At 35.7% G+C, this 25,243-nt stretch overlaps 3 protein-coding genes and 1 long non-coding RNA gene across 10 annotated transcripts in view; 2 read left to right on the top strand and 2 right to left on the bottom strand.

Annotated features, from left to right (window-relative positions):
• Positions 1-3,760, bottom strand: part of akap9 (A-kinase anchoring protein 9) — a 186,313-nt gene extending 182,553 nt beyond the window's left edge. For 2 of the 3 annotated variants that reach the window (XR_015945271.1, XM_088651428.1), the window contains exon 1: positions 1,938-2,199. Coding sequence is in view for 2 of the 3 variants with exons in the window: in XM_088651428.1 (XP_088507554.1) it covers positions 1,938-1,988 (51 nt within the window). In the remaining variant the exon portion in view is untranslated. Of the gene's footprint in view, positions 1-1,937; positions 2,200-3,555 lie in introns of those variants that run through there. The other variant, XM_088651427.1, reaches the window with a different exon arrangement.
• An 836-nt stretch (positions 3,761-4,596) lies between these two features.
• Positions 4,597-10,919, top strand: mterf1 (mitochondrial transcription termination factor 1). Of its 4 annotated transcripts, none has more exons than XR_015516292.2 (4): positions 4,597-4,678; positions 6,456-6,915; positions 9,001-10,204; positions 10,382-10,919. XR_015516292.2 is itself a non-coding variant. In XM_087295204.2 (3 exons), the coding sequence occupies exons 2-3, from the start codon at positions 6,456-6,458 to the stop codon at positions 9,639-9,641; spliced, it is 1,101 nt and encodes a 366-aa protein (XP_087151330.2). In that variant the 5' UTR covers positions 4,597-4,678; the 3' UTR covers positions 9,642-10,919. The 4 variants fall into 4 exon arrangements, 2 of the variants coding, with proteins under 2 accessions (XP_087151330.2, XP_087151331.2); XR_015516293.2 differs by having other exon boundaries at positions 4,597-5,101; XM_087295204.2 differs by having other exon boundaries at positions 9,001-10,919.
• A 525-nt stretch (positions 10,920-11,444) lies between these two features.
• Positions 11,445-22,883, top strand: dus3l (dihydrouridine synthase 3-like (S. cerevisiae)). Its single transcript, NM_200674.2, is given in 15 exon segments — positions 11,445-11,500; positions 12,698-12,778; positions 12,873-13,110; positions 14,295-14,858; positions 16,029-16,103; positions 16,299-16,340; positions 16,433-16,585; positions 17,338-17,454; positions 17,602-17,667; positions 18,357-18,467; positions 19,052-19,148; positions 19,350-19,425; positions 19,880-20,068; positions 20,949-21,077; positions 22,528-22,883. Coding segments are annotated over 14 exon segments (1,983 nt in total). The 5' UTR covers positions 11,445-11,500; positions 12,698-12,725; the 3' UTR covers positions 22,601-22,883.
• Positions 22,713-24,888, bottom strand: LOC137488453 (uncharacterized). Of its 2 annotated transcripts, XR_015516346.2 has the most exons (3): positions 24,722-24,888; positions 23,369-23,505; positions 22,713-22,928 (listed from the first exon to the last, which is right to left on the bottom strand). It is a non-coding gene; the product is annotated as an uncharacterized LOC137488453 (long non-coding RNA). The 2 variants fall into 2 exon arrangements; XR_015516345.2 differs by lacking the exon at positions 24,722-24,888 and having other exon boundaries at positions 23,369-23,957.
• Between the last annotated feature and the right edge of the window lie 355 nt (positions 24,889-25,243).

Below are 25,243 nucleotides of genomic sequence, written 5' to 3'. Positions count from 1 at the left end.
AAAGTGGTATAATTAAGGTAAACATAAGGCAGTGTGAATTGTCTAAGTGTTGTTTTCTAATGCAAATGACAGATGTGAGGTAAATTGTGGTAAATAACAGACAAAGTGGAGTAAAATGTAGGTAAATGAGGCATAATATTATGCTGAAAAGATAACAGTGAAGTAAACCACAACAATGGGCTAAAATTGAGGTAAATATGTGATAAATATGGGTAAATACGAGGCAAAAAGAGGTATAATTGAGGTTATTCAGAGGCAGTGTAAAATGCCTCGGTTGTTTTCCGATGTAAATATCAGACAAAGTGCTGTACAATGAAGGTAAATATTATGCTGTGAAGTAAACTGAGGTAAATGTCAGGAAATAAATGTAGGTTATTTTCTGAGGTAAATAAATAACAGCAATAGGGCAAAATTTTGATGTATTTTGTTAAATCATTTTTGTAGTTAAATGACAGTAAAGTAAACCAGAGGATAAGTATGAGGTGAATGTGTAACAGATCACAGATTTCATGCATTGATATGAGATAAAATTAGGTAAAATTGTTGTAGGAATAAATCAGACAACAGTGAGTTAAACCTGAGGTTATCTGAGGTAAATTTGCATTTAATTCCATAATTATTTCCAAGGTTAAATGTCAAAAGTGAGGTAAATATAAGGTAAAAAAAGAGGTACATCTGAGGTATAGATTACAGATGTCAGTTATTTTGCAAGGTAAATAACAGTGGTGAGGTTAAACTAAGGTAAATATAAGTCAGAGTGAGGTAAAATTGTGGTAAAAATGAGGCAGTATATACTGCTGTGCAGTCAACGATGAGTTAAATGTATGATGGACTAAAGATTTCTTGAATTTTCTAAAATAAATAACAGTTGTGAGGTAAATACGAGGTAAAGTGAGGTAAAACTGTGGTAAATATGAGGCAATACACCATGCTGCAAAGACAACAGTGAGGTAAACCTGGAGCAAATCTGCGTTAAATATTACATATTTTTTTATGGTAAATGAGTGAGGTAAACATGAGGTAAAAGTGAGGTACATGTGTGATAAATTACAGATATCAGCTGTAAATAACAGTCGGGAGGTTAAACGGGTAAATGAGAGTGAAAGCGAGGTAAAACTGTGGTAAAAGAGGTAGTCAGTTAGGCTGTACAATCAACGGTGAGGTAAATCTGAGTTAAAATATGTAACAGATTAGAGTTGTCACTTATTTTCTATGGTAAATGACAGAAGTGAGGTAAACCTGAGGTAAATGTGTATTACATTACAGATGTCAGTTGTTTACCGAGGTAAAGAACAGTTGTGAGGTTAAATGGGTTAAATTTAAGTCAAATTGAGGTAAAGTAGACAGCAAATTATGCTGTGTAGTCAATACTGAGGTAAATCAGAGTTAAAATATGTAACAGATGTCAGTTACTTTCTTTGACAACAGACAGACGTGAGGCAAACCTGAGGTAAAATTGAGGTAAATATGTGACAGATAACATGTGTCAGTTGTTTTCTGAGGTAAATAACTGCTGTGAGGTTAATCTGAGGTAAATGTGAGTAAAATTGTGGTAAAAGAGGCAGTAAATGATGCTGTGTACAGTCAACAGAGAGGTAAATCTGATTTAAAATATGTAACAGATCATAGAAGTGAGATACTTTCTTTGATAATTCACAGAAGTGAGGTAAAACTATGGTTAAATATGAGGTAAATCTGTGACTGATTACAGTTGTCACTGTATATCACTATGATCAAAGACAGAAGTGAGGTAAACCTGAGGTAAATGGGTGACAGATAACAGATGTCAGCTGTTTTCTGAGGTAAATAACAGCAGTACTCTGAATCTCACATGGGAGTTTGACAATTCTGAGGTAAACTACAGCGATAATGAGGTAAATGTGCGTTAAACCTGAAGCACGCCGAAAGCACACGGGTAAGAATGAGGTAAATCCCACCTTGGCTTTGCCGGCCTGTAGTTTTCTCTGTCGCTCCTCGTCTTCCATCATCTGTGCGGTTCCTGCGGCTTAAACACGGACACACGAGCGTCATAAAAGCGGCACAAACACACACAGACAGACAGAGACACACACCCGCCTAAAGAGCGCGGGCTGCTGGCATCGGACGGTCAACCTGCGTGATCGGCTGTGTGTTTTACTCTGTGTTTTATTCGGGCTGTGCTGCTGTCACAGCAGCCGCCATGTTTCTCCACGTAAACACACGAGACAAGCGGCGCGGTGACGTCATGACGCGCGCACAAGCCTGACACTGCAAATACTACTATATAAACAATGGTGATTACTCTTTAAATGAGCATAATGAATGTGTAAATAATTGATGAGTGCATTGCCTTTGAGGCTCATTTTTATGCTCGTGTCTAATAAGGTAAAATAGATGTAAATATGAGGCAACTGTGAATGAAATGCGATGTTTATGCTCTGTAAATGACTGATGTGAGGTAAATATAAGGTCATTTTTAATATTTTCTGAAATAAATTGCAAAAGTAAATACATCCCACATTAAAAGTACGATATTAATTTATAGTAAAAGTGTATTATACAATATATAATATGTATTATGTTTGCCTATATATTAAAAAGCATCATTGAAGGACAACTATACACTACATATATATAGCCCTGTATTGTATTATTTTTGACTATATATTAAAATTATCTCTGAATGATATATATACAGTATATATATAGCCCTATATTGTATTATTTTGCCCTTATATTAAAAATCATCAGTGAAGAACATCTATACAGTATATATAGCCCTATATTGTATTATTTTGCATATATATTATAAAGCATCAGTGAATAACATCTATACAGTATATATAGCCCTATATTGTATTATTTTGCATATATATTATAAAGCATCAGTAAAGAACATCTATACAGTATATATATAGCCCTATACTGTATTATTTTACCTGTATATTAAAAAGCATCAGTTAAGGACATCTATACAGTGAATATATATATATATATATATATATATATATATATATATATATATATATATATATATATATATATATATATATATATATATATATATCCCTATATTGTATCATTTTTGACTATATATCAAAAAGCATTAGTGAAGAACATCTATACAGTATATATATAGCCCTATACTGTATTATTTTGCCTATATATTTAAAAGCATCAGTGAAGAATATCTATACAGCATATATAGCCCTATATTGTATTATTTTGCATATATATTATAAAGCATCAGTAAAGAACATCTATACAGTATATATATATAGCCCTATAGTGTATTATTTTGCCTATATATTTAAAAGCATCAGTGAAGGACATCTATACAGTATATATAGCCCTATATTGCACTATTTTAGCTGTATATTAAAAATCATCAGTGAGAGACATCTATACAGTGATTATATATATCCCTATATTGTATTATTTTTGACTATATATTAAAAAAGCATCAGTGAAGAAACTCTTAAACACACACACACACACACACACATACACACACACACACATCATGCACGCTCTGTTGATCTGAGGTCAGCATATGCAGCAGACATGTTGGTTTACCTGGAGATGGAGATGCAGGTCTACTCCTGCGGCCGACCGGAGCTGAGCAGCTGATGGTTTGGCAGATCTTGAATTCCACCCATCTTCTCTTGGACATCCTTCAGTTTGTGAGCTTCAGTTCCACCTGTGGAGTCTGATGCTGTTTCTGATGCTCGGAGGAGATCCAGGAGCGCTGAGCGTTCGTTTCCCCTGTCAATTATTCAGCACAGGATCAGGTTCAGAAACTCAAACACCTGTGGAGAGCTGCACCGGAGACCACACTGTGCCAAATTACCCTGAATTTACAGTTTCCACAGTTTATGATTCAGGTTTTCATTTTTCCTCATTTATTTCTGCTTTTGAGCTGCATCGTGGGATCTTGATCTTTGCTATCAACTTTTAAGCCTGAAAATTGTGTTAACGTGTGTTTTCTGCACATGTGTAATAGTCTGCAGTGCTGTATTGTCTGGTGTTTATTACGCTATAGAAACCCTGCACATTTCTGCCTATTTTACAGACTTATTTCTCTAGATATTATTTCTTTTACATTATATTATTGTGTGTGTGTGTGTGTGTGTGTCTCAGATAAGCTATTCAATGAAATGGATCTCTCTCTGTGTGTGTGTGTGTGTGTGTGTGTGTGTGTGTGTGTGTGTGTGTGTGTGTGTGTGTGTGTGTGTGTGTGTGTGTGTGTGTGTGTATGTGTGTGTGTGTGTGTGTGTGTGCGAGTGAATTATGCATGAGACGGGATCATCAGACACATATGGAGAGCGGTGCTGGAGTGGACATCTCAAGTGTTGCACACACAATCACACACACATCTGCCATCACAAGGAGAACACTCATATATAGCTGGATGGATGGATGGACAGAGACAGACAGACAGACAGACAGACAGACAGACAGACAGACAGACAGACAGACAGACAGACAGACAGACAGACAGATAGATAGATAGATAGATAGATAGATAGATAGATAGATAGATAGATAGATAGATAGATAGATAGATAGATAGATAGATCTGGCGGTATAAGTGTTCCTGCAGCGCCGCCGTGTGGAGTGCAGTGTCGCTGTTTCTCCAGGTCTGCAGGAGGCGCTGTGACTCTACACTCAGGGAAGCGCGCACGCGTGTCTGGATCTGGTAGGTCAGAATAATGTGTTCTTTACTACAGTTTCTTGAAATAAACACGCAAACAGCGAGCAGTACTCAGGAGGCATCATGCTAAAATTAGAAACCTCTATGTTTACAGCTGTAGATCCGCGTGGAGAGTTTTATTCTGCCATATAACAGCAGATAAACATCCACTTTCTGTTTACAGTCTTACGATCTCTCCAAAGCGCTTTATTAACGGCTTTATTTGTGCACACAGAAGGATTATTGTTATTGTTTATACATATATGGAGCGTCTAATTCATTGTATAGATGTTCGATGACAAATGTATTGCTGCTGGTCGATATTAAGTTGCTTTTACCATTATTAGGTATTTATAATGATCAAAATCAGTGCGCGCATTGAGGAGAATCAGGAGAAAACACGTGATTAATTAACGCATTTCATACTTTGTGAGTTGATTAATCACACTTAGACAACTGTTTATAAAATGTGGCTTTTTAAAACGGTTTGTTTACATGTAAATGAAGTGTTGTTGAAATAAATATACCATAAAGTTACAAATTCAATCATTATTCATTAGGGGTCGCCACAGCAGAATGAACCGCCAACTATTCCAGCATGTTTTACAGTTTGTTTTACCTTCCAGCTGCAGCCCAGTACTAGAAAACACTCATTCACACACACACACACACACTATGGCCAGTGTAGTTGATCAGTTCCCCTATAGCGCATGTGTTTGGACTGTGGGGGAAACCGGAGCACCCAGAGGAAACCCACACCAACAGGAGGAGAACATGCAAACTCCACACAGAAACACACACTGACCCAGCTAGGACTTGAACCAGTGACGTTCTTGCTGTAACCACTGAGCCACCTCATTTTATATTATAATAAATATTAATTATTAAGACTAAAATAAACATTACTCAAAATAAATATTAATATAAATAAAATAGGCAAATTCATGAACGACAAACGAGTAAAATAAATAACATTTAAATGTTAAAATAAAATAAAAAATTTAAATAAATAAATAAAACTTGACTGACATTAGATTAATAAACATCACATAAGAATATGACAAGCAAATAAATAACAACAACCATCTAACACAGGGGTGTCCAAACTCGGTCTGGAGGGCCGCTGTCCTGCACAGTTTAGCTCCAACTTCCTTCAACACACCTGCCTGGAGGTTTTTAGTACGCCTAGAAAGAGTTTGTTCAGCTTGTTCAGGTGTGTTTGATTGGGGTTGGAACTAAGATATGCAGGACACCGGCCCCCAGGACCGAGTTTGGGCACCCCTGATCTAACAGTAGGCCACAGTGTGACACCACCGAGCTGTTGTTGACATATTAATGTTTAAAGTTTTCACAAAGTAGATTTTGCCCTTTTTATCTTTGTAAGATTCATTTTACGCAGTGAAACAACAGAATTATTTTAGATTTCATCATTTAATTCTGTACATAAATACTCTGTGACTTACATGAATCCATCTATTATATTCATCTAGGCTTGTCATTTGTTTATTGTGTTTAATTCATGATTCAGTCCCCTACAGAACTGTCTCAATCAATCTAATTAGTTATTTATTTAAGGTGTTCACCTCCTAAAACTCCACATCTATAATCCTCTTAGTCTATGCTGACATTATCTTCAGCAGCTCAAAGCATCCGCTACATAATCATAAGCTGGAATAGTTGGCGGTTCATTCCGCTGTGGTGACCCTTGATAAATAAGAGACTAAGCTGAATGAAAATGAATGAATGAAAGAATGAATTAATCAGTATTTCCTCTGGTCATCAGATGGCACGGAGGCAGATGTTCTACTTCCTGTTCTCCGTCAGAAGATGTGTTCAGCTTCCTGTAGCGTCTCGCCTCTGCAGCTCCAGTCCCCAGAATGTGGATCCAGCAGCGGAGAACAAGTGTCTTCTGGAAAGCCTGTCCAGCTTGGGTGTGGACCTGAGCTCGGCCCGCAGACGGCACCCGGGCGTCCTGAAGCGAGCGCTGACCAATGAGCAGGGACTCGCCCGCTTCCTGCAGAGCAAAGGTGCAGACGCGGCCGCCGTCGCCAGCATCATCTCACGCTTCCCACGATGCATCACTCGCTCCAGCAAACACCTACAGGAGCGCTGGAGCCTCTGGAGGAGCATCTTCCAGAGCGACGGCGAGATGGTGGAGATCCTCTCCAGATCCCCAGAGTCGTTCTTCCGCTCCAGCGACAACAAGAACCTGGAGGAGAACATCACTTTTCTCAAGTCTCTAGGTCAGGCTGTCAGAGTTTGCAATGATTAATAATTCAATATCTGGTGATAATGAGCATGCACAATATTAATATTAGACATATGCAATGATTAATAATTCAGTATCTAGTGATAATGACTATGCACAATATTAATATTACACATATGCAATGATTAATAATTCAGTATCTGGTGATAATGAGCATGCACAATATTAATATTAGACATATGCAATGATTAATAATTCAGTATCTAGTGATAATGACTATGCACAATATTAATATTACACATATGCAATGATTAATAATTCAGTATCTGGTGATAATGAGCATGCACAATATTAATATTAGACATATGCAATGATTAATAATTCAGTATCTGGTGATAATGAGCATGCACAATATTAATATTAGACATATGCAATGATTAATAATTCAGTATCTAGTGATAATGAGCATGCACAATATTAATATTAGACCTATTTAATGATTAATAATTCAGTATCTAGTGATAATGAGCATGCACAATATTAATATTAGACATATGCAATGATTAATAATTCAGCATCTGGTGATAATGAGCATGCACAATATTAATATTAGACCTATTTAATGATTAATAATTCAGTATCTAGTGATAATGAGCATGCACAATATTAATATTAGACATATGCAATGATTAATAATTCAGTATCTGGTGATAATGAGCATGCACAATATTAATATTAGACATATGCAATGATTAATAATTCAGCATCTGGTGATAATGAGCATGCACAATATTAATATTAGACATATGCAATGATTAATAATTCAATATCTAGTGATAATGAGCATGCACAATATTAATATTAGACATATGCAATGATTAATAATTCAGCATCTGGTGATAATGAGCATGCACAATATTAATATTAGACATATGCAATTATTAATAATTCAGTATCTAGTGATAATTAGCATGTACAATATTAATATTAGACATATGCAATGATTAATAATTCAATATCTGGTGATAATGAGCATGCACAATATTAATATTACGCATATGCAATGATTAATAATGCAGTATCTAGTGATAATGAGCATGCACAATATTAATATTAGACATATGCAATGATTAATAATTCAGTATCTAGTGATAATTAGCATGCACAATATTAATATTAGTCATATGCAATGATTAATAATTCAGTATCTAGTGATAATTAGCATGCACAATATTAATATTAGTCATATGCAATGATTAATAATTCAGTATCTAGTGATAATGAGCATGCACAATATTAATATTAGACATATGCAACGATTAATAATTCAGTATCTAGTGATAATGAGCATGCACAATATTAATATTAGACATATGCAATGATTAATAATTCAATATCTAGTGATAATGAGCATGCACAATATTAATATTAGTCATATGCAACGATTAATAATTCAGTATCTAGTGATAATGAGCATGCACAATATTAATATTAGTCATATGCAATGATCAATAATTCAGTATCTAGTGATAATGAGCATGCACAATATTAATATTAGTCATATGCAATGATCAATAATTCAGTATCTAGTGATAATGAGCATGCACAATATTGATATTATGTTCCTTGACACCATTTATTGAATTATTGATGTTATACATATGTCTATTAACAATATTGTGCATGTTCATTATCACAATATATTGAATTATTGAATATATGGATAAATCTCATAATAATATTTTGTACATCACCATATAATAAATTATATATATATGCATTTGTTTAATATCAATATTGGGCATGCTCATCATCATGATATATTGAATTATTTAATGTATGCAATTATCTCATTTCAGTATTGTGCATGCTCATTGTTGTGAATTATTGCATAATTAAATATATGCATGAATATCAGCACGTCTAATATTAATATTGTGCATGCTCATTATCACCATATATTGCATTATTGAATATCAGCATATGTCAGCATATGTTATAACAATATTATGCATGCTCGTTATCGTGATCTATTGAATAAATGCAAATATATAATAATATTCTGCGTGCTCATCATCACCATATATCGAATAATTGAATATCTGCATGTCTCCTGCAGGTATTACTCCTAAAGACCTCCACCGGTTGCTGACCACAGCTCCACGCACCTTCTCCAACAGCGTGGCGCTCAACAGAAACATGGTGGAGCTCCTGCAGAGCGTGTGCGCTAGCCTTGGCGGAGACAACGAGAAAGAGTTCGCCAGGATCATCATCTCCAAAAACCTCTACATCTTCATCCGCAGCACCAACCGCATCAGAGCCAATGTGGATTTCCTGCTGAGCGAGATGAAGCTGAGTGACTCTGAGGCGCAGGTTTTCCTCCAGAGCCACGGCGCACTGATCCTGGACCTGTCCCACGAGAGCCTGAAGAAAAACTTCCAGAACCTGCGCCTGAAACTGCGATCTCTGGGCTGCGGAGAGGAAGATCTGAGGAAGATGATCCTCAAGTTCTCACTGGTGCTCTTCATGTCTGCGCAGCTGCTGAACACCAAGCTGGACTGCTTTCTGGACGCTGGGATCAACATCCAGCAGCTCATCCTCAAACCCAAAGTGCTGGACTTCAGTGTGGAGAACATCAGGCGGAGGCTGGAGCAGCTCCGAGCGCTGGAATACGACTTCCAGAAACAAGGCATCGCAGTGCTGGATATGAGCAACAAACGCTTCCAGGAGAAGATCAGGAGACTGGAGAATGAGCTGTAAAGATGGAGGATGAGGATTAAATGTGCTTATAAAGTGTCTGTGTGGAGATCCATTGTGGTCACTTCTGCTCTTAAAGGGACAGTACATCTACAAAATTAATTTTCCTCGTTCACTCATGCTGTTTTATCTGTTGAACACAAAATATAATTATGTTGTTAAATATTTTAGGTATTTTAAGGACTGCTGAAAACCTGTAACCATTGATTTTCATAGTAGGAAAAACTAATACTATGGAAGTCAATGGTTACCGGTTTTTGACATTCTTCAAAATATCTTCTTATGTGTTCAACAGATGAAAAGGCAGTTTTGGGACAAGTAAAATATTTACAAAAGGTTTAAAACTTAAAAAAAAGGATTAATAAATGTGTAAAATAATTAAATAGTAACACTAGATTCTTTTGAGGGGACTGGAGAATGAATTATAAAGACAGAACACATGGACAAAATGTGCATAAAAGTGTCTGTATGGAGCTCCATTATGGTCACTTCTGTTCTTAAAGGGACAGTACACATAAATATGTAGCACATCTAACCTGTAACCAGGTAAAGGTAATCCTATGGAAGTCAATGGTTACTGGTTTTTGACATTCTTTAAAATATCATCATATGTGTTGTAATAAAATAAGCAAAAGGTTTAAAAAAGGTTCAAAGTTAAAGGTTTTTTAAGAAAGGTTTAAAACTTGTAAAGGAAAACCTGTAACCATTGACTTCTATTGTAGGTAAAACCAATACCGTGGAAGTCAATGGTTACCGATTTTTGACATTCTTTAAACTCTCAAAGGGACTGTGCATCTAAAAATGAGAAGTATTTACTCTTCCTCAAATTGTTTTAAACCTTTATTCATTTCTTCTTCTGTTGAAATAAGATATTTTGAAGAATGATGAAAACCTGTAACCATTGACTTTCATGGTAGGAAAAATAAATGCTATGGAAGTCAACGGTTACATGTTTTTGATGTTCTTTAATCTATCCTACTATGTGTCCAACAGTATATAAAGTCAGTTTTGGAACAAGTAAAGGGTTTAAAAATGTAAGTCTTTAAACAAAGGATGAGTAAATGTTTTTTTGGGGTGCACTGTCCCTTTAAATAATCCCTATGTGTGTTCAATCAACACAAAATTGTGTCTAAAGTGATTAGCTTGGATCAGATTTAGCCTGTTTGGTCAAATGATGGATGTACTTGTATTTTTATGATTAATATAAGCAGTTGTAAATGAGATACACTTGAAAACATGTAAATAACTTGTTTAAATCCATTAAATCTTTATATTTTTAAACTTTTCTTGGGTTCTTGAGTTCATTTTACGGCATTTAAGTTGGAGTAAATGCTAAATACTAGTAGTTTTTGTTTGCTTAGCATCACAGTGTATATCAATGTCCTATTTTAAACATGCATTATCATAAATAAACATTTCTATATTTTTATATTCATGATATTTCTTGATCATCAAATCCTCAGTGATTTCTGAAAGTTCATAAGTACTGAAAACTGAAGTAATAATGCTTATTATACATGCATATTAGCTTGTTTCTATACACACACACACATATAGACAAATATTTTAATTATAATTTTTTTTACAAATTTAGATTGCAGCTTTTTTAATCAAATACATGTGTTTCGAAAAAATAAAAATAAGGCACCTTTTGTGCTGCAAATATTAGCATATTTTTATGAAGTTATGAAGAGATATATCCTTAATAGTACACAGTCGTCAATAATACAGAATAAATCAAATACTCGGTTTTATATGACGCATGCGCGGAACTGTCCTGCGCAAGTTCTTGTTTCCGCCCGGACTCTTCCTCCAGTTGCTCCGCTGTGGTTTACATGTGCAGATACAGGACTTATTTGCAGGTGAGCGATGATGATCAATAATTGTGATCAGATATGAACATGAAGTGATGTTAGAGCGGTTGTGAGGGCGATATTTCATCGTTCTTTTCGACTGTCACGCACTTTTAACCCTTTAATCCTGTGGTTCTGTGCAGTTAGTTTGAAGAATCGCTGTTTCGCACTTCATTATTTCTCAATATCTGTTCCTCCTCTGAGCCTCACAGATACTTTTATGACGGGGTTTTGAGTTTTATAAATGCATACGATCATCTTCATTATGGAGGACGAAACTGCAAAAACAATAAATAAATAAATACACAAATAAATGAATTAATTAATAAATATAACTACAAATTCTTGCGTAAATAAAACAACAAATACGCAAATAAATAAATGAATAAATCTACAAATTCCTGCGTTAATAAAACTATAAATAAACAATTACGCAATTAAATAAATAAGTAAATAAATCCATAAAATTTCTGCATAAACAAAACCATAAATAAACACGCAAATAAATAAATACACAAATTCCTGCAGAAATAAATATATAAATAATTAAAAGTGATAGCAGATTAATAAATAAATAAATTGCCAGGATGTTAGGAAAATTTTATTTACTTATGCAGGAATTAGTGGTTTTATATATATATATATATATATATATATATATATATATGCATATTTATTTATTTATTGTTTTATTTATGCAGGGAATTTGTGGATTTATTAATTTTTTTACATATTTATTGTTTTTGCAGGTTTCGTCGTCCATATTTCATCGTTGCATAAAAATAATCTGTATATATTCATATTTCTTTTGTGAAAAACAAATTATTTTGGTAGAAATATAAATATAGACGTGTTACTTGTTAATATATCTTGTCTTTTAGAATTGCCCATTAACTATAGTATTGCACTGTTAGGCGATTTTTGTTATTTATTAATTAGTTTATTATATTCTTATGTAATGTTTATTAGTTTTAATCTAATGTTAATCACGTTTTGGTCATTTATTTATTTATTTATTTTAATTTTAAGTTTATGATAATCAAATATTTTAAATGTATTTATTTTTATTTAATACTCATTTTTTATTATTCACAGTTTTGTGAACACCTCTTTAAAGTGCTGATATTATGAATATGTTGATGAGACAGTATGTCCAATTACTTTCATATTATTTATATTAAATATGACTATATGATTTTTGTCCAGGTTTCTGGGTCAGGATTTTGTTATGATGATGGACTCTGCAGCGCTGGACGCTGAAAGAGGCGCCGCCGCCATTAAATCACAGTACCGATATATTACATTATATTATATATTACATTCTAATCATGCTGTTATTCATCATCTGCAGTTTAACACACACATCATCTGTGTTTTGTAGGTTTCTCACCAGTAAAGAGAAGTTTCATGAGTTCCTGTCGTCGGGCCGCTCGAGTCAGAAGAATGAAGAAGATCCAGATGGAGGAGAACCAGAGAAGAAGAAGATCCGGCTGGAGAATGATGGAGAAACAGCAGAACAGGAGAAGAAGAAGATGAAGATGAGAGGACAGAATAAGAGCAGACCGCATGTTAAACCACACACCTATGAGGATAAACGCCTCTGCACCTCCATCATTCAGGTCTGCAACACACTCTTCTGCATCAGCTCTTACAAACGTTCTTATTCTTATTCATTGTTTTGGAAAGGTTTTGCAGTAAACTCCTGTTGGTTACTGCAGGAGCTAACAGTGTAAAACTGGATGGTAAAGTTTGAGATGCACCTTGATGTTGGCTTGAGAAAGTCGAGCCTGAAAGTTTGAAGTCGTTCTGAAAGTTTGATATTTGAAACTGTTTGTAGAGTTAAAGAGATACTTGTCATATGTGGTTGATATCCAGTTGCTAGGGAGTTCTGAGTGACCTGAGATAACCCTGAATGTAACCTGAAGATAACCTGAATAATCCAAACACTGAATATAACCTGAACATAACCAAAACATAAGCTGAATATAACCAGAATCTAACCTGAACATAGCCTGAATATAACCAGAATATAACCTGAACATAACCTGAATATAACTAGAATATAACCTGAACATAACCTGAATATAACTAGAAAAAAAGCTGAATATAACCAAAACATAATCAGAACCTAACCAGATTATAACCTGAATATAGCCTGAATATAACCAAAACATAAGCTGAATATAACCAGAACATAACCTGAATATAACCTGAACAAAACCAGAACATAAGCTGTATATAACCTGAACATAACCAGAACATAAGCTGAATATAACCAGAACATAACCTGAACCTAGTCTGAATATAACCAGAACATAACCTGAATATAACCAGAGCCTAACCAGATTATAACCTGAACATGGCCTGAATATAACCAGAATATAACCTGAACATAAGCTAAATATAACTAGAATAAAAGCTGAATGTAACCAAAACATAACCTGAATATAACCAGAATATGACCATAATATAACCTGAACATAGCCTGAATATAACTAGAGCATAACCTGAATATAACCTGAACATAAGATCAATATAACAAGAATATGACCGTAATATAACCTGAACATAGCCTGAATATAACTAGAGCATAACCTGAATATAACCTGAACATGGCCTAAAGTCAAGCTGAATATTTCCAGAACATAACCAGAATATAACCGGCCTGCCAGACAAAGAATGATTTAAGCCGAGCAACATAATTGTTACCTAAAACCCTGGATTGGTGCAAACTAATCTGAAACTTGACTTGCTAACCAGCTAATCTGGCTTCATGGTTTTCCTGTATGTGTGTGTCCTCCAGGAGCGAGACTCTGTGTGTCCGTATGGTGAGAAGTGTCGCTTTCTGCACGATGTGAGCGAGTATCTGTCCACGAAAGCTGCGGATCTGGGTGATCAGTGTCACCTTTTCAACACCTTAGGGAAGTGTCCGTATGGCCTGACCTGCCGCTACGCTAAAGCACACACCAGCGCCGATCTGAAGAACATGGTGAACACGGAGCTGTACAGAGCCTCTGCCGGCCGAGAAAACACCACCAACCTGCTGGACAAGGAGCTGCAGAAACGCCTGCGCAAAAAACAGCAGAGATTCCCCGGAGCAGACGCATTTCTGAAGAGCATCGGCCGCGCACCCAGACCTGAACACAACAGCAGAGAGCAGAGAGAAAAACATGAAGATCAGAGAGAAAAACATGAAGAACAGAGAGAACAAACTGATGAGCAGAGCAAAAATACTGAAGATCAGACACAAACTAATAACCAAAGAGAAAACGCCAACATTCAGAGCAAAAATACTGAAGATCAGAGACAAAGTGCAGAAGATCCAAGCAAAAACGGTTCTGATTCTGCCAATGGACAAGAGACACAGGTGAAATATGCATCACTCACTAAACCTCAGTTCACTTGTCTGAAACATCTGAACATATTAACAGTGGCTTTAGCTGTGGGGACTGTAGTATAAGCAGAATAATGCACTATTGTTCATTAATTTAGTTAAAAATTATTAGTAATAATAACTGATAACTCTTTCAATTTAAGTCTGGATGTACCGATATGGACATTTGAGCCAGTATTGATAACCGATAACACTTTCAATTTAAGTCTGAATGTACCAATATGGACATTCGGGCCAATATTGATAATCGATAACACTTTCAATTTAAGTGATAAATGTACCGATATGGACATTTGGGCCAATATTGATAATCAATAACACTTTCAATTTAAGTCTGAATGTACCGATATGGACATTTGAGCCAGTATTGATAACCGATAACATGTTCAATTTAAGTCTGAATGTACCAATATGGATATTCGGGCCAATATTGATAATCAATAACACTTTCAATTTAAGTCTGAATGTATCGATATGGACATTTGAGCCAGTATTGATAACCGATAACACTTTCAATTTAAGTCTGAATGTACCGATATGGGGATTCGGGCCAATATTGATAATCGATAAGGCTTTTCATTGAAGTCCGGATGCACTGATATGAACATTTGGGCTGATATTGATAACCGATAATGCTTTCAATTTAAGTCTGGATGCACCGATATGGACATTTGGGCTGATATTGATAACTGATAACCTTTTAAATTGAAGACTGGATGCTGTGATATGGAAATTTGAGCCGATATTTATAACCAATTAAGTCTGGATGCACAGATATGGAAATTTTGGCTGATACTGATAACCGATAAATCAATACCTCTTCAAATTCAAGTGTGGATGCACTGATATGGACATTTTGGCTGATATTGATTACCGATAAATCTTTAAATTTATATCTGGATGCACCAGTATGACAAATTTGGCTGATATCGATAACCGACGACTCTTTAAATTTCATTCTGGATGTACCGATATGGGCATTTTGGCCGAAATTGATAACAATAAGCCTTCAAAAGTCTGGATGTACTGATATGGATATTTCGCCCGATGTCGATTATTCAGTGCATGACACATACAGCGGTTTTGCTTCAGAAAGGCTCTGGATTGAGTTTGCTGATCATGTAAATGTGTTGTGAATTGCAGGTTCCTCCTATAAAGACCATTGGGCCCATTACTGATGCCGACATCATCAAACTGAGACCCTGTGAAAAGAAACAGGTGTGTCTGAATAACACGCTGCTGTCTAGATGTGAAATCACACAGAATTTGCATGTAACCGAGCAGTTCAGCATGATAGTTAATATGAGACATACTGTATATGCAATGTGACTTTTTCTATATTTTTTAATCAATGTCGATAGATCTTTATATACCGGTTTGCATCTGAATTTTTATTTGCCTCCCTCATCTCAGGTGGATTTCAGAGACAAGCTGTATCTGGCTCCTCTTACTACGGTAAACTCCTGCCTCTAATATTAATCGGGACGTCAGTGTGTTTTGATGAAGTGTGTTTTGGCAGCTCACGGTGTGTGTGTGTTGTGCTGCAGTGTGGAAATCTGCCGTTCCGGCGTGTGTGTAAGCGGTTCGGAGCTGACATCACGTGTGGAGAGATGGCCATGTGCACTAATCTGCTGCAGGGTCAGGCGTCTGAATGGGCTCTTCTGAAGAGACATGCCTCAGAGGACCTGTTTGGTGTTCAGGTACAACTACCACACGCTAATATCAATGTTTTTAATGCTACAATCTTTGACTGATATCGATAACCGATAACTTAAAATTTATGTCCAGAATGCATGGATACTGAAATTTGGCCTGATATCGATTACCAATAACTCTTTAAATTTACATCCGGATGCACGATATTGATACCCTTTGGCCGATATTGATAACTAATAATTGAAGTCTGGATGCTCCGATATGGAAATATTAGCCGATATTGATAACCGATAACTCTGTAAATTTATATCTGGATGCACTAAATGGGAATTTTGGCTGATATTGATAACCGATAAATCTTCAAATTTACATCCGGCTGCACCGATATGGAAATTTTGGCCGATATCGATAACAGAAACTCTTTAAATCTATGCCTGGACGCATTCATATGGAAATTTTGGCCAATATTGATAACCGATAACTCTTCAAATTTAACATCTAGATGTAAAGTGGCAGTGTGTTGTTATATGATCATCAGTGTGCTGTTGACTAGTTTGAAGAAGCTGTGTTCTTGGACATTTCCCAAACCCACCCCCCTCCTCTCTCTCCCACTTCGCCTACGGTCTGATTTCTGTCCTATCTAATAAAGGCAAAAAGCCCAAAAAATAAATCTTAAAAAAATCCATTAAAAAAAGTAAATAAAAGTGTGAAGTTTAGTGTGTGTTATCAGAATAAAGCTGTACAGAAGTGTTCGTTGTAAATGAGTGTTTGTGGTGATGTGAATGTGTTTTTGCAGCTGGAAGGATGTTTTCCAGACACTATGACCAGATGTGCTGAGCTGCTCAACCAGAACATCGATGTGGATTTTGTGGATATAAACTCCGGCTGCCCCATCGATCTCGTTTACAAGAAGGTAATCTTCAAGATAAAGGCTGCGAGGATTTATAATCTGTATTAAAGAACACACATTATTATTATTTACACATATGACCCCTTGTGTGTGTGTGTGTGTGTGTGTGTTTGTGTGTTTGTTTGTTTGTTTGTTTGTTTGTTTTTGCAGGGTGGTGGATGTGGACTCATGACCAGAACCAGCAAGTTTGAGCAGATTGTGAGAGGGATGAATTCAGTAAGTGAACAGAGTCTTCATCATCACGGATTACTGTGTTTACAGACTCTGTTTCATCTTATTATTAGTGTAACATGTGACTCTCAGCACTGAACTGCATTACTGAACATCAGTGATCGTTCACATGATGCAACCAGATCTATGAAAATACTCTCAGAGAGGAAGCTATCTGTGAAAATGATCAAGAAATTATAAGTGAAGTGAAAATATAAATGAAATCACATGTTTGTTGCAGCCCCTCATAACAAATGCAGCTGTATAAATTATTTTATTTTCATTAAGTCCAATGTGGTTATCAATGCAGTGATTTATTCAAATCAAATTTTTCATCAGTATTGGGAAATTGATATAAAATTGTATGCATTTTTAATATATTTTTATTTTAAATATTTTATATAAATGATATATAACATATATTATTATTATACTGATGAGAAAGCTTGTATGAAAAAGTCACTACATCAAATATATGATGAAATGTTTCAGTATTCAGGAATCAATTAAAATAAATTAAACTATAAATTAAAAATAAATTAATTTTACAATTTATCAGGTCCAAACGGACCTGAAATACGACAACAGATTCTACCAAATTACTGCATTATGAGAGTTAATATTTGCTGAGTCTGCCCTCGGGATTAATGATGAGAATGATGATGTTCAGCTGTAAGTGTTGTGCTGTTCTGCAGGTGCTGGACGTTCCTCTAACAGTGAAGATCCGCACAGGAGTCCAGCAGAACAGCAACATCGCACACAAGCTGATCCCCGAGATGAAGAAGTGGGGCGTTTCACTCATCACGGTACCAAGAGCAGCACAAAATTACAGATAATTAACAAAATATAACGATAACAAAAATATTAATTATAAAAATAATACATTTTGGAAGTAATAAGCCTATTCTGGAGTGTAAAATCTGACTTGTAGGTGCACTTTTACCAATACATGCGTTTTCTTCATATGCTAAAAAAAGTAAACCAGGTAATGATCTTTAATATGAAGAAATTTGTTCTAATTATTGATCATTTCTACTTTCATTTTTTGTATTTCGGGTTTGTTCAAACTTATTTTCATCACTCAGAGTTTTGCACAAGCTGTTACAAGCGTGTTCTGTTCACTCTGATCAACTCTAATAACTAAAACTGAACAGAAATTTGTTCACAAAATACTAAAACTAATTAATAAAACCAACTAAATCTAAACAGAAATTACAGCTACTAAAACTAAACAAATAAAAGCGAAATATAAATGTTCATGAATTAAAAACTAAACTAAAATAAATTAAATGAGCTTAAACTAAACTCAAATTTACAGCAAATGTAGAAATAGTAATTAAATAACTCATTTTAAAATGTGCAAGTATAACGGTGGTGTTTTTCTCTGCAGCTGCACGGACGCTCACGCGAGCAGCGATACACCAAACTGGCAGACTGGGATTATATCGACACGTGTGCGCAGCTCGCCGCTCCAGTGCCGCTGTTCGGTAAACACACACACACACAGAGAGAGAGACTGAAGATAAACACATTGAACTTTAGCTTGACTCGCTCTGTGTGTGTGTGTGTGTGTGTGTGTGTGTGTGTGTGTGTGTGTGTGTGTGTGTGTGTGTGTGTGTGTGTGTGTGTGTGTGTGTGTGTGTGTGTGTGTGTGTGTGTGTGTGTGTGTGTGTGTGTGTGTTCTACAGGTAACGGTGATATTCTGTCATATGAAGATGCCATGAAGGCCAGAGAAACGGGAGTGTCGGGGATCATGGTGGCCAGGTCAGCTCATCATCTGTGTATTACAGCTGTCAGTTTGAGGAATATTGACTATATTTTTTGACAATATTAGTAAAGTAGGCCTCAAACTCTAAATTAGCATGGGCAGTTCGGTGGTATTTTAATTTAGCCTCCAAAAAACAAACAAAAATATTTTAAAAAATACGTTTTACATGTTGATTGCTGTAGCAAAGTAATGCTATACAACTCTGAGTGTCCTTAGTGTGAATGATTAAATAACCGTTGCTCAGTAATGTATATCTGTCAGTCAGCAGATGCATCATTGGTGCCGTTTACATTTCAGATGTTTCAGATGTTCAATACACTATTTTTTACTGCGTTTAGTATTCAGTTTAATTAAATGTACGATTGTCAATCATTAAAATCCAGCTTGTTTTGTCATATTTTAAGCTCTGTATTTTTCTTAATCTGCCGTGTTTTACCTGCGTCTTCGCAGAGGAGCGCTGATCAAACCGTGGCTCTTCACTGAGATCAAGGAGACTCGGCACTGGGATATCTCCTCCACCGAGCGTCTGGACATCCTGCGGGATTTCACACACTTCGGCCTGGAGCACTGGGGCTCCGACACTCAGGGTGTGGAGAAAACACGCAACTTCCTGCTGGAGTGGCTCTCCTTCCTGTGCAGGTCAGAACACACGGACATTTACTTCTCTTATCTTTGTCATGATGACAGCACATAATATTAGTCTAGATATTCTTCAAGACACTAGTGTTCAGCTTACAGTGACATGTAAAGGCTTCACTAGGGTAATTAGGGTAAAGTTAGGGTAATTAGGCAAGTCATTGTGTAACAGTGGTTTGTTCTGGAGACAATCCAACACTAATATTGCTGAAGGGGGCTAATAATATTGACCACAGCGATAAAAGCAAAAAAAGGTTTAATATTTTGAACATTTCAGCGCCACTAAAAGAAATGAGAGTTTCTCTAGAAGAAAAATATAATAGGAAAAACTGTGAAAAATGTAAACATTGCTTAAAAATAGTGCTGGGAAAAGATTAATTACACTTAATCACTTACAAAATAAAAGTTTGTTTTCACTTGTGTGTGTGTGTGTGTGTGTGTGTGTGTGTGTTATATATATTTATTATGTATATGTCATACACACACACACACACACACACACACACACACACACACACACACACACACACACATGTAAACAAAACTATTTGGTTACAGAGGTATTTAAATGTGTATATATAATTAGTATCCTATATTTATTTTTATATCTAAACATACATAAACATTTTCTCAAATATATTCCGGCATTTATGTATGTATATTATGTCAAAACAAACTTTTATTTTGGATGCAATTAATTACAATTAACTTTCACTGCACTATTTAAAAATAATAAACATTTTACAGGAGGACGAATAATCTTGAACATGCAGAATAAATACAACTCAAATCCGAGTTCCTACAGAGATAAGCGAGTCGTGTCTTGTTTTCCTGAACGCCGTGTTGCCTGTTATTCAGTGTTCTGGTGCTTGTGTATATGCAGGTATATTCCTGTGGGTCTGCTAGAGCGAGTCCCGCAGAGGATCAATGAGCGGCCGCCGTTCTACATGGGTCGAGATTACCTGGAGACTCTGATGGCCAGCCAACATGTGGACGACTGGATCCAGATCAGGTGACTACACAGGCTTATTAAAGGGCAACCTTTATGCAAACATGACATTAATAAGGGGTTTAAACACAGTTGTGTGTCAGCAGAGTGGAGTATATCCAGCCTATTCATTCTAAAAGTCCGATCAGGCGTGCTTTTGCAAAACAGTAGAGTAGATACATCAGACAATTACTTCATTACAGTGGAAAACAATGCTGTAGGGAAAATCTGAAGATGAATTACTACAAAACAATGCCTTATTTAGTAATAATCCCCCATCCCGCAGGTGATCACTGCTCTACTATGTTGCATCGGAGTTTATTTGTCAGGTTTTTGGCAAATCTCAGACTGCTCCTGTGTGTAAGACTTACGCCCCCTTCACACGGGGTGTCAGCGTCAATGCTTCCCATTCACTTTAAATGGGTGACGTCAGGCGTTGCTGAATTGCATTGTGGATCCGTCGGCAGCGCTTCAGAAGTGTTGCTTGCTGCAGAAGTTGGGACTAGCTCAACTTTTCAAGCACCAACGGAAGCGTCAGCCAATCAAACCGCTGTATGCAAATACACCAGCTCAGACAGTGGCCTATTGCTGACTGGATTTCATTGGCTGACGCAGCTATGGCGATCACTTCAGCCCCAACTTCAGACACGCCCTCAGTCAAGCGTTGACGCTGTAGCCCCGTGTGAAAAGGGCGTTAGGGCTGCATGATGATACTTACATTGTGATATTTAATGTTTTGACGATATATTTTGCGATATTGAATATAATTTCACCAGATGAACTATTTGGAAAGAATGAATGATTTTCGATACTGATGGCTGATTTTGTAAGGGAGTGCATCTACATAAAATATAACAAACCAATATTCAGTAATACAGTAGAGCAACAATACTGTACAAATAAAATACACAGTGCTATAGGATTATCTGGAAGTCTAGCAAAATTTACATACACAAATTTAATAATCTAATGTAAAATAACAGCATGTAGTCTCATCACATATATACATAAACGCAATCAACTTTCCTTAAAGTTAAAAATTGACTGAAACACTCATAAATAATAACTGTTTTGGTAATTTCATAGTTACCAAAACCCATCATCATAAACAAATCATGAGTGTCTTCAAATTTTGGTCAGTAATAATAATACAGATTCAACATTGCAGATCCTGCGATGTGACTATTGTGAATGCACAGTGCTGTATTGATGCTGAAACAGTTGTGCAGCTCTAGCACTAGTTTCTTACACATCTCCTCCTTCTGTTGTGTTCTGTGATTTCTGGCTGTTGTAGCTGTGAAATATCTCTAATCATTCAGCGGAGTGATATGGAGCTCTAATGCACTCTAAATCTGCCAGAACTACTTTAGCTGTGCCTTTATTTGACTAACCAAACACCTGTGAGTGACCATCAGCCAATCAGAATCCAGCATTCGACACTAACATTATATTCGCTTCTTTTCTCCATCTGCAGTGAGATGTTGTTGGGGCCGGTGCCTAAAAACTTCAGTTTCCTGCCCAAACACAAAGCCAACGCTTATAAATGACCACCGGCTGCAGGGAAAATGAACAGAATAACAGAACAAAAGTGCTTTTTGTAGTTTTATTTAAATCTAGTTTGAATATGATTCATGATTTGAGTTGAAGCTACTATTATCATTTCATTTTATTGAGTTAAAGCAGTGAGATATGAATGCTGTATGTTTTATAATAAATAAAACTGGAACTGTCCACCGTGGCCTTTCATATTCGTTTTCCCCTGTATTTATTGCAGTAGAAACTTCACTGATGATGTTATGAAGGAGAATAAAGTCAGATACTCACTCATGACTCCTGTTTGTGTTTACTGCCTGAGATTTGAAGAGATCAAATGTTCTATCAAAAATAACACACATTAAAACAAGGCATGTTGGACATTACTGTCATTAATAGAAATTATATTGCTCCTACTCTATATTAAGTGGCCTTAACTACATTAAAAAATAAATATGATGTACTTTCTGTTCATAATGTGTTACATGGAGCACTCCAAGGGTGAAGTTAGGGTCAGGTTTGGTGGTATGGGTAGCTTTAATGATGGGTTATAGTGTAAAGAAATGAGTCAACAATGTATTGACAGAAATGAATGATGAATTAATGACATGCATGTACTGAATAAAGCATAAGCACTATATAAAATCATGCATTTATACAGTAAGTACATTGTTTACATATTAGGACCACTTAATATAAAGCAGATGCATCACAGGCTCACAGATTCAGTCATCTTATTACAGTGCTCTTATTAAACAATGATTAATAGTTGTGATACAAACCTGTGTGCTGCATCTGGGCGGGGCTACTGATGTCAGAGGCGTGGCTACTGTAAAAGGCGGAGTTCACACAAGTCTTTCTCAGTCGCACACAATGCATGTAAACATGAATCGACTGCTTCTTTAACATTGTACTGGATCTGTGAGTTGATGCAGTAAAAAGAAAATACAATCTAAAGATAACAGAGTGCATTAAAACACGTTTATAATAATAAAACACAACATTTCTTCAATCATTTATCAGTTTATTCAAATAATAAAGCAACACATTTGACACCATACTTTATTCGCATTATTTCCACAGCTCCTCAAATATCTACTTTAAAAATGTGATTAATGATGAAATGTTTCCTTTTGAGAAGCAAAATACTAAATGTTAATATTTGGTTATTAAATTGTACCAATGAAATTTGGAAAAAAAAAAAGAATAGGATTTTAATTTGAAAACTAATTGTCATTCATTCATTAATATTCTTTTCAGCTTAGTCCCTTTATTAATCGTGGGTCACCACAGTGGAATGAACCGCCATCTTATCCAGCATATGTTTTACACAGTGGATGCCATTCCAGCTGCAACCCATTACTGGGAAACACCCATACACTCTTGCATTCATGCATGTACTGTACACTACGGCCAATTTAGCACCACACAGAAATTCCAACTGACCTAGCCAGGTCTCGAACCAGCAACCTTCTTGCTGTGAGGTGATCGTGCTACTCACCATGACACGTGAAAACAAATTGTAATAATAATAATAATGATAATATATAAATATTGCTTGCTATTGTCTGCCTGTTCTGTATTTTTGTTTATTGTTAAGTGTACTTGAGCCCTGGAAAGGTGCTATATAAAGAAATATGATTATTACATTGTAAAAAGGAAAACACGGTGTCTCAGTGGTCAGCACTGTGGCCTCACAGCAAGAAGGTCTCTGGTTCGAGTCCTGGCTGGGTCCGTTGGCATCTTCATCATATTGTTCCTCCATTAGTGATCATAAAAGACTTGATGGTCACACTTTACAATGAGATTCCATCAATTGTGCATTTACTAGCATAAACAAACAGTAAACAACACATTTATTACAATCTTTATTCATCTTTAACATTAATAAATATACAGTCATTAATTGCTAATTCTTAACTCACAGTGTATTAACAAGCACAATTTTGTATTTTAATAATGCATTAGCAAAAATTTAAATATGCTAATATCATGCTAAAAAATTCATTAACATGGACCGTCATTGTAAAGCGTGACCCTTAAATAATCCTCCTGTCTCTAATTTTCACATCTCTGTGTTCAGCTGTGATTTCTAACATACAGTGATGATTATTAGCAACTGAAAATGAATGAACCTGTGCGTGAATCCGCTCTTCTGCTCCTGCCTTTGAAGAGAGGATGTCCATCGCCCTTTACTTCTGACCGCAGGACCCTCATGTAAGGCACAAATAAATGCAGATCTTTCACTCATGTTAATGTAAGGTCAGTCTGATGTGATCTGGTCTCCTTTATACAGCCCTTACTGTTCAATTAAAACACAGATTATTATTGCATCAAACACTCATGATGCAGAGCTTTTGATTTCATTTTTTGCGCAAAAGTCAAAGTTAATGGTTTATTATTTTAATTTAGATTTATTCATAACATCTGGCTGCTAATAATGTTAAAAATATATGAAAATTGTCCATTTAAAATTTGGACTAATTGGGAAATTATAATAAAAAATATATATAATTTGCCTTAAAATAAAGTGTTACCTATTATTTATTAGAAAAGAACAAACTATTTACACTACACTGTTTACTGTCTGTATTAAATACCAAACTGGAGTAATGCATAATGATGAAAATTGGTAACCAATGACTCCCATAGTAGGA

Source organism: Danio rerio, chromosome 19 (genome assembly GCF_052040795.2).
Source record: "Danio rerio strain M-AB ecotype USA chromosome 19, GRCz13ab, whole genome shotgun sequence".
NCBI classification, from domain to species: domain Eukaryota; kingdom Metazoa; phylum Chordata; class Actinopteri; order Cypriniformes; family Danionidae; genus Danio; species Danio rerio.
This window is presented reverse-complemented; position numbering and strand designations above follow the sequence as displayed.